General features: G+C 34.9%; 1 protein-coding gene across 4 annotated transcripts in view; it reads right to left on the reverse strand.

Moving 5' to 3' along the window:
• Window positions 1–12141: 12141 nt before the first annotated feature.
• LOC142345339 (uncharacterized) overlaps window positions 12142–17412 on the reverse strand; it is a 47687-nt gene continuing 42416 nt past the window's right edge. For 2 of the 4 annotated variants that reach the window (XM_075397374.1, XM_075397349.1), the window contains exons 7-8: window positions 15812–15950; window positions 12142–12567 (exon numbers count right to left, since the gene is read on the reverse strand). In XM_075397374.1, the coding sequence (XP_075253489.1) occupies window positions 12349–12567; window positions 15812–15950 (358 nt within the window). In that variant the 3' untranslated portion in view covers window positions 12142–12348. The other 2 variants (XM_075397367.1, XM_075397358.1) reach the window with 2 other exon arrangements.

Here is a 17412-nt window from a genome sequence, read left to right on the forward strand (position 1 = left end):
AACGTCGTTCCTATAAGTCTTAGTCTCTAATGTTTATTGGTATTGATAGTAGCCCCTATAGCCTTTCTCTAAGAGACAGAAGTATGTTCAACTACGAAATGCCATCAAAATAAATCGGACTTGAAAAATGTTTTTACAAAAATCTTTTTTTCAATATCTATTCTTTCAATCCCAATCATGCTTATTGGAATCAACGGCGGCTATTTTCCGGCAATCTGCCGGTATATTTAGTAGTCCTGTGGTTTCTTATGCGATTTTTCGCTGGACTGAGTATTCCATCTGATGCTTTAAACTTTTCGTCCTCAAAAACAGGATAATCAGGTGAAGCCTGGAGTGCATTAAGTTGATGAACACAGCTCCTATAGCTCTGCTAGTCTTCAAGTGTACACGCATCAAAGCTGCTAAGGTGTAAACTCATAGTGCTCCCGCTTCGTAAGAGCTACCAAAAACGTTCTAATGTAACGACCTTGAATTTCGCTCAGTAACCAGGGCAGTAAGAGTTCATGTCTGATGAAGTCTAGTGAATGGGCGAATTCTTATTTAGTAATGAAGTCTTCGCTACGCATTGTTAGGTCAAAAATCAATATCTGTATTCGATAGCTTTCGCGAAAACCTTAAAATGCAAAAGTTTAAACAACATGAGTTGTTCATTTTGAATTGTACTTGCGCCTGATGTAAAATTTTGCGAAAAATAAAATAAGTAAATTACGAACCAATCAAAACTTTAGCGACTGCTTAACTATTGAGAAGTCGTTTTTCTGTTGAGTAAAATTTTTGGGTAGCTAAAATTCGTGTCTAGAAATTTTGAGAAGCGAAAGGTAACTTTGAGGTTTTCTCGGAGGGTTCTAATTGTCGTAAACATAACCGACTAACGTTGCGCGATTGCTTTCAAAAATAATTAGTACAAATTTCGTTTGAGAGCAATTAAACCTGTGTCGTTTTTGCAAAAAAAGTGCTCAACTTTTTGCTCTTTTGGTGTAGAACAATATTTCACTTCTTGAGTGACTTTTTCGTGCTTGAGTGCTTGCTTTTTGTGTGATCTAAGTTCCTCCTAATCAGCAATTAGGTCTGTTCCTAAAACAAATGCAATTGGAAGATAAGTTGTTGCAAGGCCCGGGTAGGCAGGATATGTTCTAGTCTATCATGAGGGAGATCGCGGGTTGAACGACTGCGGTAAATTTTTGTGCCCATTAAATTTTCTCTAGGATGCACTTCCCTCCGAAATATTGCTCATTTGCTTTCGCTCAACTCGTTTCAGCGTGTTCAAAACCAGTATTGAATTTGAGCTGAAAATCACCAGAATGTGTGCGAAAAATATTTAAAATTAACGTCAAACTTATCTTCAAAGAAATTGTTTCATAAGAAAACTCATTATAAATTTAAAATTACAACTTTAGGCTAAATGACAAAAGAAATATCAGCTATAAAGTAATTCAACCTAAATTTTTTTTAAATTCTTGTATTTTCATATGGTAGAGTTATTTTTTCATATAAAAATTGTTTAACGAAATCGTGATAAAAACGGCTCTAAATTGATAAAGTAATGCATGAGAACTTGTGAAAACGACCGCGCTTGGTAATGGGTGAAATTATGTGCTTGGGTGGGGGTTGGAGACAGGCACAAGCGAAGGAGGGGTTGAAGGGGGATCAGTAGGTGAGGGGACTCAAACTCTATGAACTGCCCTTCACGCCATGAATTTGTCAGCAAAAAATTTTTCGTTGAGCGCATACTTATATTCTTGTAACACCGAACAGCTTTAAGAGAACTTAATGCCCTGCAGGGGATAACTGTATCCCGTTTTTGAGGACAAAATGTGAATAGGGGTCAGAAGAAATATAAACCATGAGAAATATTAACCATTGCATAAGGAACACTGCCATTAGAATACCGAAAAGGACACGAAGTGTAATATAAAGTCTTAACTAGGCTTTTAAATCAGAACTACAAAAAGTGGCGATGGCAAAAGAGTTTATGCCCTAATAAAACTACAGAAAGTGTTTAAGAGGCGCAGACAATTAATTTGGGGTTAAACAAGGGGGGGCTTAGGAGGGAGAGTGTTTGCTACGTGGTAGTAAGGGCTTAAATAAGTTGGGGGGTAAGTTCGTGTAGGGGCTGGTAGGTGGGACATATGTTGGGGGAGGAGGGTTTGTTGGTTGGAGGGAGGTAGGTTGCGGTGTACTTATGTCGGGTGTCTATTGTTTGCTTACGGGTTGAGGGACTTCTCCAAATGGTTGTCTAACCTTGAATCCTATCCACAGTTGCCGATAACTATACATTAGAAACTAAACCACTGGATAAGTCTACTGTTGGAAAACAGAATTGGTCGTTCTGAAACAGAGGTCAATGTTTAAAAAAAGAAGTCAAAGTTCAAGTCACGAATAAACTTGCTCCAGCTAAAAAAACATAGCCGGTAGAATACCGGAAACGACTCGAATCGTCGTGCATTATAATCTCTAGCCTAACCTTACCAAAATCAGAACATCAAAATAGACAAGAGAAAGCAAACGAAAGTGATTACGTACAACTATGCCGACGTAATACTATGCCGATTATAAGAGTGCCAAAAATTTATTCAATTTTTCACCCGATAAATTTCGAAACTGCTATTACCAATTAATTATCAATTAAATGCTAACCGACTGTTGTTTTCAAAGCAACCAGGGCACGCTGGTCAGTATTCGGTTGTGATAGATTCATATCAAGTCCCACGGGCCGCTGAGGCATGGCCATGGCCCGCAATTATCATTGTTTGTTTTAAATATTTCTCCCTGCAATTATCTTGTCCTGATAAATAATAAAATCCAAAATCTCACAACTTCATTGTGATTGGTTCAGAAATTTTGTGCTCATTTCAGTTAAAGTGATTTGATTGGTTGAGAAATTTATCGGGAGAAAAAATGAATAAATTTTCGGCACTCTTATAATCGGCATAGTATTACGTCGGCATAGTTGAACATCACCAACGAAAGTAGCCCAACAAACCACATTGAAGTGTTCTAAAAATGCCGAAAATTTTTTAGGTGCGGGGGAGCTAGGTGGGCTGGGTGGGTAGATAGGTTGGGGAGGTGGGTAGTGCTGGGGTAGTTGGGGGGGGTAGGTAGGTGGGGGTAGTTAGGTGAAGGGAGGGGGTAGTTTTTGGGGGTAGGTGGGGGGGGGGGGGGTAGGTAGGTGGTTGCGAGTGGGGGGGGGGGTAGGTAGGTGTTGGGGGGGGGGGGGCTAAATAGGTGGCGGGAGGGTTGTGCGGTGTAGTTTAGATAATTAGGGGTGACTTATATAGGAAAAAACCTCTTCACCTTGAATATTACCAGCAGTTCCTAATTACTATACATTACAAACGAAACTACTGTTAAAGTCAAAATTCAAGTCACGAACAAACTTGCTTTTTGCTAAAAAAACCTGTAGAATCTCAATACTCCTCTTCAAGTCGTAAAAACATTGAAAACACCAATACTCCTCTTCGAGTCGTAAAAAGACTGCAGAGCTATTATAATTGCTATAAATTTTATTAGAGTACAATTAATAAGCTTCAAAACGTTATCAAACGTTATTAGCCTTTTTATACAATAAACGTTTAGACTTATTTGAAAGTTTCATCTTTTCAAGTTGTAGGCAGATTGCCGGAGGATGGCCGCTATTGGCGCGCTTGATGCACATCGGTATTAAAACAGAGAAAAAGAAGAGATGGAAACTTACAGAATTTTCCCCAAGTTTCAAACATAGCCGGCAGATTGCAGGAAATAGCCGCTATAGACGCTTGTGGCCTTCCATGAATTGAAACAACTTAAGAAACAAGATAGGATGATTGACAAAAAGTCCTTTAGTAGACAACTAGATTTTTTGGGTTAGATACGCACTGTCATTTTCATGCAGTCTATAAGGAATAAGCCCTAAAATAGCTTTTTCAAAATTGATTTTCGAAATCAAAAACTCAAGACAAATAACTAAGAATTAGGGCATATAAGTTTGGCACTACCTAAATGCACAATATTGGGCTTTAATTAGTAAATGTTCATAAAATTTGAAGTTCAATAAGTGAGTTCAGAAGTCTTTTTTTGAGTGAGGTAAGTCACGCAATTGACCTAAAGGCAGAAATGACGTCACAAACAAATATTAACTGCAAAGCAGTAGAAGTCACTGAAGTCATTGCAAGTCAGATACAAAACAAAAATATGCTAGACGAAGTAAAAAAACATAGCCGGACAAGTCCTGACGTACAATTCGAAGAATTTTCGTTGACTAAACAAATAACTAGACCTAAAACGGACTATGAGCGAATTGGGAAAACGATTTCTGAGAAAATCAAGATAAGAAAAATAAAAAAAGCAGAAAATCAATGTCTAAATGTCGCATGTAAAGAAAAAATCCGCTAATGAGAAATGAGAATTTGGTTCATACAAAAAACTAGGCCTAGAATGAACTATGAATGGATTAGAAAAACCATTTAGAAAAAAAATCCGATCCAAAAAATCGAAAAAACAGTAAAAATCAGAAAGAAATTGCCGCATGTGAACAAAAAACCACTACCGAGAAACCGAATTTTTGTTCAAACACCGTTTTCTCACTCTACTTTAAAATTAGAGCGAAAAAAATTCACGCAGCAAAACCACTCGCTTTGGCGTGACCAAAATCACTACTCCAATTTGACTTCAAAAATCATGAAAATGTGTGAACAGATCTTTAAAAAAAAGACAGCGCACCAATACAATTCAAATTCTTTGAATTGTAAAAAAACATAGCAGGACAAGTCCTGAAATACAATTCAAAGAATTGAATGAAAAACTCAGAAGTACTCTAGCTGACCAGCAGCTCAATTGAACAATGCCAGCCAAAACACAAACAAAAATATTCTCAAAAAATTGAGAAACTAAAACAATCAAACAAACTGAACAAAAATATACTCATTGCTAAAGATCCTGAAGCTTTAAAACCTAAGGCAAAATTGTTTCACTTTAAAATACCTATTTCAAAAAATTGTTCAAAACAAGTTTTGTTTCTGAATTTTTTCCAGTATTATATCTGCAAGACCTGAAAAAAATATTGGCCTAAGAAGATGACCAAAAAATTTGAGAAAAAAGCATTTGCAAATTATAATGAAGTGTTGCTGAAAATCGTTATATCAATATCTTCAGAATCACTGTTGTGTCTCTAGAGGCTATCCAGTAACCCAATTCCAAGCCTTAAGAAAATCATTGGCTCAAAGCTCGATAGGCAATAATTTTTAGAAAAGACTTCAAGCTTCAAAAAATAGAAATTTGTTCTATTAAAATGTTGAAAGCCGTTCAATCGCCCCATAGCAACTATTTAATAACATACTATCAAACGCTCGATGAGGTAACCCAGCTACTGAGGCAACAAATTTACATAAAACGCAAATGTTTTGAAAAATCTTGAAAAAATTGCAAATTTTATCAAAAAACTTCTAAAAGTCGAAAAGTTAAATTGTTGAAAACAAATCCATTGAAACCAGGAAGCATGCAGTTTTTTTACCAGAACGTGGAACAGTGGAATTGGTTTTCTCGGACTTAAGAATGGGCAAATGTCAATCTTATCAAAAAAATGCTAAAATTCGAGACATTGAAACGTTAAAAACAAATCCATTGTTACTTAAAACTATGCAGTGACCTGTTATCAAACCTTAAAGGAGATTTCCTGGTCCCTTAAGCAGGATAAACTCAAAAAATGGCGAACATTTTCAAAAAAACCAGAAAAAATTGCGAGTTTTGTCAAAAAATTGCTAAATTTTGTGTTATTCAAAAGCTGAAGCCTATGCCATTGCCACTAAAAATGTTTCGGTAACTTATTATCCGATCCGTAATAAGGTTTTCTGGCCCCTGGGACTCAAACAAGTTGAATGATGACAATAAATGTCGAAAATTATGAAAACAATTGCTATTTTGTAAAAAAATGTAAAAATTCGTGACCACGAAGAGTTGAAAACCATTCCTTTACCACTAAAAACTATTCAGTAATCTATTGTCAAATCCTAGAGGAGGTTTCTTGAAACCTAGGGCTGAAAAAACTCAAAAAATTAGTATCATTTTCCGTGTTCGTTTTTGTAGTACCAAAACATCTAACTCATAAAAAGGTTTTAGCAAGCAATTGCATCTCGCGAAAGGCCTTCATCAACTTTAAAAACTTCAACCTAATACTAATCAAACAAAAAACGCAAAACAATTACGAAAATATGAAAAATTGCACCCTTTTTGTCCAAAACTCCTAAAAATGACATTTTAACCTTAAATTAAGGCCATCCCAGCAGCTGCACTATTATAAGCACTTGAAGGGCTACTGAAGCCCACTTTGGGTCTCTAATGAAACTTAATGCCCGCTTGGCTTTTCCTGTTTATCCCGTTTTGAAAGATCAAAGTCATTGAAAAATGTGTGAACAAATCTTAAAAAAAAACAGCGCACCAATACAATACAGACTTTTTGAATTGTAAAAATAGGAGCGCAATAATAGCCGCCTGGAATTGCAGACGCGGCTATTAAAAAGTGTTCTATTTCGGTTTAAAGTTTTCGGTAGATTCTAAAACTATATTTTGTTTCAGCCTCTAAACTGAAATTTGTTAAGCCCGATAATAATGTCAGCTAGCAATTGCTCCAATGAAAGTTGACAACCTATTACGCTACGACGTAATGACCGGGCTTTATCGGTTTATCCATTACCCTATAAATTTAGTTTTTAAACTTGAACGTATTTACTACATTACGTGATTCAATTCGTGAAAAGAATTATATTTAGTTAAAACAGTGAGTGAAGTAAGTCAGAAGTCAAACATGAAAATCGTGACTTATGGAAAACGAAAAACAATTGCTATTTTGTAAAAAAAATGTAAAAATTCGTGACAGCGAAGAGTTGAAAACCATTCCTTTACCACTAAAAACTATTCAGTAATCTATTGTCAAATCCTAGAGGAGGTTTCTTGAAACCTAGGGCTGAAAAAACTCAAAAAATTAGTATCATTTTCCGTGTTCGTTTTTGTAGTACCAAAACATCTCACTCATAAAAAGGTTTTAACAAGCAATTGCATCTCGCAAAAGGCCTTCATCAACTTTAAAAACTTCAACCTAATACTAATCAAACGAAAAACGCAAAAAAATTACGAAAATATGAAAAATTGCACCCTTTTTAGTCCAAAACTCCTAAGAATGACATTTTAACCTTAAATTAAGGCCATCCCAGCAGCTGTACCATTATAAGCACTTGAAGGGCTACTAAAACCCACTTTGGGTCTCTAATGAAACTTAATGCCCGCTTGGCTTTTCCTGTTTATCACGTTTTGAAAGATCAAAGTCATTGAAAAATGTGTGAACAAATCTTAAAAAAAAACAGTGCACCAATACAATCCAGACTCTTTGAATTGTAAAAAATAGGAGCGCAATAATAGCCGCCTGGAATTGCTGACGCGGCTATTAAAAAGTGTTCTATTTCGGTTTAAAGTTTTCGGTAGATTCTAAAACTATATTTTGTTTCAGCCTCTAAACTGAAATTTGTTAAGCCCGATAATAATGTCAGCTAGCAATTGCTCCAATGAAAGTTGACAACCTATTACGCTACGACGTAATGACCGGGCTTTATCGGTTTATCCATTACCCTATAATTTTAGTTTTTAAACTTGAACGTATTTACTACATTACGTGATTCAATTCGTGAAAAGAATTATATTTAGTTAAAACAGTGAGTGAAGTAAGTCAGAAGTCAAACATGAAAATCGTGACTTATGGAAAACGAAAAATTTGATCAAAAGATGAAGCGACGAATTCAAAAAAGAAAACAGGAAAAATCCTGAAATACACTCGAAAGAGTTGAATGAAAAACAGAACCAATGTACCTGACCAGAAGATCAATTGAACAATCCCTGCCAAAATAGTAGCTGAGATACTGAAATGAATAAACAAACTAAACAAAAGATAAGAGTAATTGCTAAAATTCCAGAATTTTAAAAATTGCAATTTTTCAACAAATGTCTGCAAAAATTATGCAGTAACCTATTATCAAACCATGAAGGTTTGATTATAGGAAAACAATTGTAAAAATTAGTTTAAATTTTTGTGTTTGTTTGGAGTACCGAAACACATAAAAATTAGTATCAAAAGTTGTAAAGATTAGAACAAGTTTTCATGTTTATGTTTGGAGTACCAAAACATGTCGCTCTTATAAAGGTCATAAAAGTAATTATGTCTAGCAAATTCTTTATCAACATTCACAAACCTCAATTTTGGACTGGCCCACCAAAAAACCAAAATGACGAAAATTAAAAAAAAAACTGAACAAAACTTTGAACCCAATTTGGACTATGATTTTATTGGGAAAACACTATGAAAAAAACGATCAAGAAATCGAAAACATTAAAAAAAAATATGAAAATTTGTCGCTTTTGAACAAAAAAAACAGAAGCGAGAAAGTAAATTTTTGCTCCAAGCACAATTTTCTTACTTGACTCTAAAATGAAACTGAAAAATTGTAGGCTGCAAAAACTCTCGCGCTGTCGCTCCACTACTTGTTTTGGCTCGCCCAAAATCACTACTCCAATTTAACTTCAAAAATCATCAAAAAATGCGAACGGATCTTAGCATACCCGGAAGAACTCCGGAAACGACTTAAAGATTTTGTCGCCAAACAGTAGCCTGTCGAATCTTGTTTCTGATGACATTCAAAGAACTGAGAAGACCATCTTAATTGAAATGAAATAATTTAAATAAAAAGTAGTTTAAGCCAAAAAATTAAAAATTTAATTACGTTTTCCATTTGTACAGGTACAAATACAAACGAAAAACAACTTTTCAGCCGATCGAGGCAAGCTCAAAGCTCACTCAAACAAAGACAAATCAAAATATGCATAAAAACGTCTCTATTTTCGAAGTAAAGCGAAAAACAGTAAGAAAAATTTTAATAATTTTCTGCAATTTTCTGTCAGAATTCAGAGAACAAAATTGCTTGGTATCAAGAAACCTCTCTTAAATTCGCAATAGAACTGCTTACATGCCCTAAACCTAAATTCAATTACAAGTATAGTCAGCAAAATTCAATAATGGGCCAAAAATCGTTAAAAAGCCTTAAAATTGAAGAATTAGTAGAGAAATATTCAAATTAACGTAAAATTCCCTTTAATTACCAAAACTTTCAACAGACTAGCAAAAAACAACCTCGTAAAAATTTTAAGTTTAGTCTAAAATATTTTATAGAGAACAGTGAATTTAAAAAAAACAGCTGGAAAAAGCCGCACGTGAACATAAAAACTGAATTTTTTCACACCTACATTTCTCGCTCTGTTTCAGAAGAATGCATGAACAAAAGAACCGCTCTTTTCTCCCCGCTTATTAAGATATTAGAATTGTTCACTGATAATGCTGTTCAAGTGCGTCAGACAAAAATCGGTCAATCGAAAAATCGCATAAAAAAATAGACCGACAGGACACATATAGTTGCTATAAATTTCGTTTGAGAACAATTAATAAACATAACCGACTAACGTCGTGCGAATTGCTCTCAAACGACGGGCGAGCGGTTGGCTTCGTCAGTAGCTAGCCATGGTTTAGTGAGGCTAGCTTCATCCTGATTCGACTCTCAATTTTTATTTTTCCAGCCTTGTTAGTAAACAAATCAAATAAAAAACTGATTTAAAAAAAATAGCAAAATATTGCAAAATTTAAAAGAAAAGCTTCCAGATTTCGCTGTTTTCGCTGTGAAAATGTTTAAAACTATTTTTTGTCTCTGGAGTTATGTCAACTAATTTATTTGCAAGAATTGAAAAGCTTCGTTGGCCAGTAATGATCGTTAAACTCAGAAAACGACAAAAATATTCAAACATTTTGAAAACAATCGCAAATTTTAAAAAACTCTTGCTTAAGTTCAAGATATGAAAACCTTCAAAACAATTTGATTGTCTCAAGACATTATCCAGTATTCCTATTTCAAGCTATAAAGATTTTCACTAGCCCATAGAGATCCATAAACTTGGAACATGATAATAATTTCCCGAGAATTTGGAAAAAAAATCAAAATTTATCAAAAAATCCAAGACTGGAGTCATTAAAATATTGATAACCAATCCATTAACTCCAGAAACTATGCGACAGCTTATCAAACCCTGGAGGATGTCCCTAGGACCCTGGTGCCTGAAAAAATGATAAAAATTTCAAAAGGATTAAAAAAACTTTAAAAAAAATTGCTGATATTGAAATCATGCCATTACATCAAGATTTAATTACATCTAGAAGCTATGCACTATCAAATTTAAGCTATAATCAAACCCTAGAGGAGATTATCTGGCTCTTGAGGCTGCAGATTCCTGAAAAATGACAAAAATTGCAAAAAAAAGTACAATTTGCATAAAAACTGCTAAAGTTTGTGATAATGAAACTTGATAACTAATCCATGGCCACTAATCCATTTTCGAGTTTTTTTAAACCCTAACAGAGATTTTTTGTAATGCTGAAAAATTTGAAAATTGACAACTAGTGTCACAAAAATCTGAAAAAAAGTGAAAAATTTTTGTGACAAAAAATGTAACAAAAAAAATGAAAACATACCCGGCAGATTGTCGGAAAATAGCCGCCGTTGATTCCAATAAGCATGATTGGGATTGCACGAATAGAATATATTGAAAAAAAAGATTTTGTACAAAAATACTTTTTAAGTCCGATTTATTTTGATGGCATTTCGTAGTTGAACATACTTCTGTTTCTTAGAGAGAGGCTACAGGGGCTACTATCAACACCAATAAGCATTAGAGGTGGTAACTAAGACTTATAGGAACGACGTTCAAATAGCGGGGATCTAAAACTGGGCTTTATGGGTTTATCCCGTTTCTATTTCTGACTTCAATTTTTTATACCGACTCTGTTCATTTTGAATTGCTTTGCTTAGCAACTGATGTTCAAATTCACTTTTAGCAGAATGAGAGAAGAGAGAAATTAGCCTAGAGAAGTCAAAAAGATTTCACGCAAAATGTCGAAAAAGCGGCAAAGTGGTAAAGCGAAAAAAGTTTGACAAAGTAAAAAAAAATACGAGCGCAATAATAGCCGGCTGAGAAGATGAGGGCGAATATTAAAAAAAAATGTTTTGAAAAAAATACTAAAATTTGTGGTGTTAAAATTTGGAACAAATTTCTATTGCATTTAGAAACTATACAGTAACCTATTGTCAAACCTTATAGGGGTTCCAGGGCTCTTGAGGCTGGAGAAACCTGAAAACCGAGAAAAAATTTCAAAAAACTTGAAAAAAATTGATGTTTTGTCAAAAAAATTGCCTAAACTTGTAATATTAAAAAATTGAAAGCTGTTCCACGGCAAAATATTTTCAATATTTTCAATATCTGCATCTGGAAAGACTAGAATTAACGAAAAAAAAATGCCAAAAAATTGAAAAAATTTGCACGTTTTGTCAAAAAAAATGCTAAAATCCGTGATGTTAAAATGTTGAAACCTTCCACTATCAATAGAAACTAAGCAGTAAACTGTTATCAAAACCTAGAGGAGGTTCTTTGACACCCAGGGCTGACAAAGTTTCATAAAACGTTAAAAAAAATGAGAAAAACATGAAAAAAAATAATGAAAATTACTATAAAATTGCGTGTTTTAGCAATCCGTTGATCGTCAGTAGCCACCGGGGGGGGGGGGGGGGGGCACCTTTTTTTTTTGGGGGGGGGGGATGAGGAGGGAGGGGGTTGGCAACAGTGGGGTTGGGGTAGCAACAGCGCGGGTGGTGGGGGCAATAGTGGGGGTAAACTCTAAGAGCCGCCCTTCACAAGTCTCCAAAACAGTTCGAGCTGAAACAGAGCTAAAAGGCTCTAAGAGCAGTTAATGCCCGCTGGGCGCTACCTGTGTATCCCGTTTTTGAGGACGAAATGTCAAAAGCGTCAGACGAAAAATCGGTCAAGCGAATAGTCGCATAAAAAAAGGCCGACAGGACTAATATAATTGCTACAAACTTCGTTTGAGAGCAATTAAAAAACAGAAAACTGTAGAGACGCTTCGAGTCTTAAAAAGGACAGCGCCTCAATACAATTAAAATTCTTTGAACTGTAAAAAAGACAGCCCCCGATTCAAGTCCAGTTCTTTGAATTGTAAAAAAGCGGTGCACCTAAATAATAGCCGTTGAGAGGCTGACGGCGGCTATCAAAAAAGCAATATAGCTACATTTAACTTACAGTTTCACAGCTATAAAAAATAAATGTCTAATTTACTTTGTTAACTGTAATTATTAGTACAATGGAACAATTTTTTTCTGGTTGAAATATATTTGCGAGTAGCATTTACTGCTTCCCACAGAACAAAATTTTGCTCATAACTATAAAATCAAGACTGTTGCGTATAGCGTTAGGCTCAATTCGTTTCAGAATAAGTCAACCAAAACTGCTTTCTTCCGTATCCGACATGTGTTTTTTGTTGTAATTGTTTGATGTGATTGACAGTGATGTCGGTGTATCGAGTGAAGAAGGACTGATCTCTTCTTTGCTGTCTGTTGTCACAACTGCTCTCACTTTGTCACCGGCTGACCAAACCACAACTTCTTCTCTACATTCTTCTCGGTTAACATTGACCCCAGTTGCCAAAACGTACTCCTATAACTAAATTTTAATAAAACAAAAATCATTTACCAATATAACATAGCTGACAGATTGCAAGAAAATAGCTGCGGTGTCTTCGAGACCTGCAGTCTCAAAAAAACTAAGAAAAAGATGAGACCGAAGAAAAGAAATTTCAGTTTCTTAACTAATTGCTGAGATCTCATATTTTTGTAGAAGAAATTTCATAATCTATGTGCTGGTTCTATTGGTTGCCGTCAAATAACCTTCAATTAGAAGGATGTATTCTGACTCGACCTTATCTCCTTCAATTAGGGTTAGCAAAAAAACCATTTTGAGAGTGACGTAAGTCACGTGAGTCCAAAAATTTAATCACCTCGAACGAAAGAGTTGCTTCAATTAGAGTGGCAAACGACGTCACGCACTCAATTCAGTCAAAATTTCAGTAACGAAAAGCAGTTTGAAAGTAATCGTGACGTCATGCGGTTGTAACAAAAACATTGACGACAAAAAAACACAGCTGGACAAGTCTCGAATTATATTCCAAAATTAAAAACTCAAGACCTGAGTGTCAGCCTCATTAAAAAGGAAAGACATTCGAAGTTAACAGAGCGTGCACCAAAACAGACAAAAAGAACATTTTTTTATTGTCAGCAGAGGAAATACTAAAACAAAAAAGAGTAAAAGTATTTCCCATTTTTCTTAGAATTCAAATTTGTTGACACTAATAACAGCATATTAAAAACATTTACACAATAGAACCTGAGGCAGTATTTCTTTGGAACGAATCCGACTGCGTTGAAACCAATAACAGCATAATGAAAAACATTTACACAATAGGAGCTACGGCAGTAAACAATCAGTGAATACCACCCCTGCACTGAAAACAAAAACTAAGTAAAAATGACAACAACATTTGCGAAATTTGATTCGACGAACATTTATGAAAAATTGCTGTCATAAATCACTTAAACAGGTAACCAACAAAACAAATCTGTGTACCGCAAAATTATTATTCAATAAAAAGGATAATTTTTTTAAAGACAGCAAAGGAATTGCGCTGCAAAAGGAAACAGAACAGGGATAGTTAAAATTTCAAAAAAAGTTAGTTTTCAAAAAGATTAGTTTGAAAGTAAAATATCCATTAGATACAGGCCGCATAGTAGCAACTCAGTGTCAACAGAAAACAGCAATAGTTTTTAGAAAATAGTCTCGAATTAATACAAACCGTTAGGTACCCTTTGGTGAAACAAAAACCAAAAACCATCACTAGGACACTGTTTGTCAACTTTCGAAGACATTACTACCGAAAATGGGGATTAAACCAGTACAAGCAGTGGTTAAATAGCCGCATGTGTGTCACATAATTCTCTCCTGAAGACCAAAAGTTTTTTCCAATGCTTTTGAACTTCATTTCAAAAGCAGTTTGAGCAAACTTCAACTACAAATTTAAAACTAAAAGTTTCTTGTTCGTTTTACTGCTCTATTGTGAATTAAATCACTACCATAACTTGACTGCACATCGGAAACAAGTGGTAAAAAAAGTTGTGAAAAAGTATAAAGCAAACAAATTAAGTTCGCTTTTTTAAATAAGAAAAAATTCAAGAGAAAACTTAATAGATTTGCTCAGCTATCGCTTTTGCAGCTATTATTAACAGATCTAATATAATTGACCAACTTCAGAATCACTATTTTCAAACCGGGGTGGGGGCTTTATTTTTGGGGGGGGGGGTGTGGTTGGTGTTGGGGCTATATACTTTTATTACATCTTGTAGAATGACAAAAGAGTTTTCGTTATAAGATCGAAAAGAGGTCAGAAAGTATAACAGACAAACGAACCTCTGTTTTTTCCTGCATCAACATAAGAAAATTAATCAGAATAAAATAAATGCTTTTTGTTCGATCTAAACAGTATCAATAAAATCTAATCGGTAACAATAAAATTAAATATTCAAAGTATTTAGCAAAACCTTGATGTTTAAAACAATGCAACTTTTTTTGTCTTAAACAATTGTGTCAGTTTTTAAATTCAATGAGAGGGAAATGAAAAGAACGGTCTTGTTGGCCCCACAGTGTTTTCTAGGATTCCAAAAGCAGTATTTTTGTCCCCGAGTTGAGGTGCCAGTGGGTATAAAATGCATGTTTTACAAGAAATACGCTGAATATTTTCACATCATAGTATAGTAAGTCCCATGAAGTTGCAACGCGGGCGAACGTTCGAAAATCTCGGGGCATGCAAATGGACAGTGTTTTGCTAGATATCTGCATGTTTTAAATTTGAACTTTGACCTTCGAAACGTTCAAATTTAATACATGCAGAGATAGCGTGTCCCATAAAGTTGAAATAAGCGAACGTTTCAAAAGCCACAGGTTAGAGTTCAAAGTTCAATTTTAAAACATGTAGAGACAATTGATAAATGAAATCTTAATGGAAAACACGTTGACATTCAAATGACCACATTGATGCTCAATTGCACGTTTTTGGCGCTTTTCGAACGTTCGCTTATTTCAACTTTATGGGACAGACTATAGTTGCTGCAAGTGCTAAATATTTTCAGCACTTGTCGAAGCATTTCTGAGAAAAACGCCATATGTTTAGCAGATTTTTTAGAGAAAGCCAACACTTCAAGATTTAGAACATTCAGCGCATTTTTTACGTATGGCGCGCAGGTGGGGACTGAAAGGGTAAAATTCATAGGATTGTTTCCTCGGGATGACCACAGCAAAAGAAATTTACCAATCATGAAACGCATATGGATTTCCTGGAAACTTGCGAAACGTACAAGGATCATAACGGAATTTTAGTTGTAATTAAGCTACCGTAAAACAGACATTACTTGCACCCTCAGTGCCATAAAAAGAACGTTTGATGTTAACTTTATTACCAAAGAATTGACCATGTCTGTTGACTTACTAACAGTATAAAGTACCATATATGGTGCCTTACTTACCATAAAACAGACCATATAGAAAATTAAGTGCCCTTAAAGGTACCATATATACCATAGAACGGTTCATATACGCTAATTCAAAATTCTTTGTTTTCAACATTTTGTGTTCTCCTAACATCCAGTTTTTGAATTGATTGCCCATAAAAAGACATTAATCTTGATATAGCAATTGCCAGGGTGTGCTTCCAACCCCGCTCTCCGGAGTTTTAGGCAGAATCGTTAACCGCTCGAATAAGTGCGAAAAAATTACTTGAGAATTCAAAGAAAATGTTCTGGAACATAGGCGCAAAAACGGGGACGCTAATTTTTTTTACTGTTTTGTAACTAACAAATGATTCTCCAACTGCTGCAGTCATCAACTCCAGTTCCTTCTGATGATGAGATTGTTCATCTTCGTCATCAGTGTCAACTTCGTTCTCAACTGATGAAGTCAAGCTGTATGTAGCCTCGTCTGCTTCTCTTAGTTCTCTGTGCCCATAAACGATATCAAAGTGGGGTTCAAAGTTGGGTAAAATTCCGTGGCAAAGAGTAATGAAATAGAGCGAATTAGGAAGAACAAACGCGCAAAGTCGCTCGATTGCTGCTCTTTGCTCTAAGGCTGATTCAAACTACATACTGCTTTAAAAATTTCAAATTATTTCAAGATTTGAATCCGGGCATAAAGCATGAACACTGGATTTATCTATGACCGCGAGATGAACTAAAACCCTTCAAACATAGCCGACAGATTGCCGTAATAGCTGCAAAAGAATAGACTTGCGTGTTGTACTATAGAGATCGAAACAGATACAAATATAAGTCGAAAAAGTTATCAATTCGCGTTCCTTGGGTAGAAGCCTTTTCATTAGGGGCCCTTATCACACATATGAGTTCCTTTGACCTGAAAACAATTAAAATTAAATTTAAGTTTAAATTTAAGTGCATAAGTCATTTTATTGAGTGAGGTAAGTCACGTCTGATCAAAATCTAATCACGCAAATAACCTAAAAACTTTCGCTAAAGCGAGTGAGAAATGAAGTCACGCGCGCAAATGCCGTTAGTGAGAGGAAGAAGTAATTCAGAAAATTTGACTTTTTCCGCTTTGCTGTGTGAACAAATGTAAAACGAAAAAAGAGCGTCAGACGACGAAACAAAAAAACATAGCAGGACAAGTCCTGAAATACAATTCAAAGAATTGAATGAAAAACTCAGACGTACTCTACGTTACCAGCAGATCAATTGAACAATGCAAGCCAGAACACAAAAGTCATCAAAGAATTGAGAAACTAAAAGAATCAAAACTAAACAAAAACACTCATTGCTAAAACTCTCGAAGCTTTTAAACCTAAGGCAAAATTTTTTCCCTTTAAAAACACCTATTACAAAAATATGTTCAAAACCAATTTTTGTTTCTGAAATCGGTCCAGTATTATATCTGCAAGAGCAGAAAAATATTCATTGGCCCTTGAAGATCGATTAACTCGAAAATGACCAAAAAATTTTTAAAAAAAGAAATCAATTGCAAATTATAAGGAAATGTTGCAAACAATCGTGAAATAAATATCTTCAGAATCATTTCTGTGTCTCTAGAGGCTATCCAGTAACCCAATTGCAAGCCTTAAAAACCCATTGGCTCATAGATCTATAGGCAATAACTTCTAGAAAAAACTTCAAATTGCAAAAAAAATAGAAAATCGTTCTATTAAAAAGTTGAAAGCTATTCAATTGCCCCCTAGCAACTATTAATAGCATACTGTTAAACCGGATGCGGTTACCTGGCTACTGAGGCAAGAAAAAATAAATAAAAAACAAATAGTTTAAAAAAATTTACAAATTCTATCAAAAAATTTCTAAAAGTCGAAAGGTTAAATTGTTGAAAACAAATCCATTGAAACTAAAAACCATGCAGTAACTTTTCATCGGAACTTGGAATAGGTTTTCTTGCACTTGA

The sequence above is a fragment of the Convolutriloba macropyga genome, chromosome 1 (genome assembly GCF_964194025.1).
Source record: "Convolutriloba macropyga chromosome 1, txConMacr16.3, whole genome shotgun sequence".
NCBI lineage: Eukaryota > Metazoa > Xenacoelomorpha > Acoela > Convolutidae > Convolutriloba > Convolutriloba macropyga.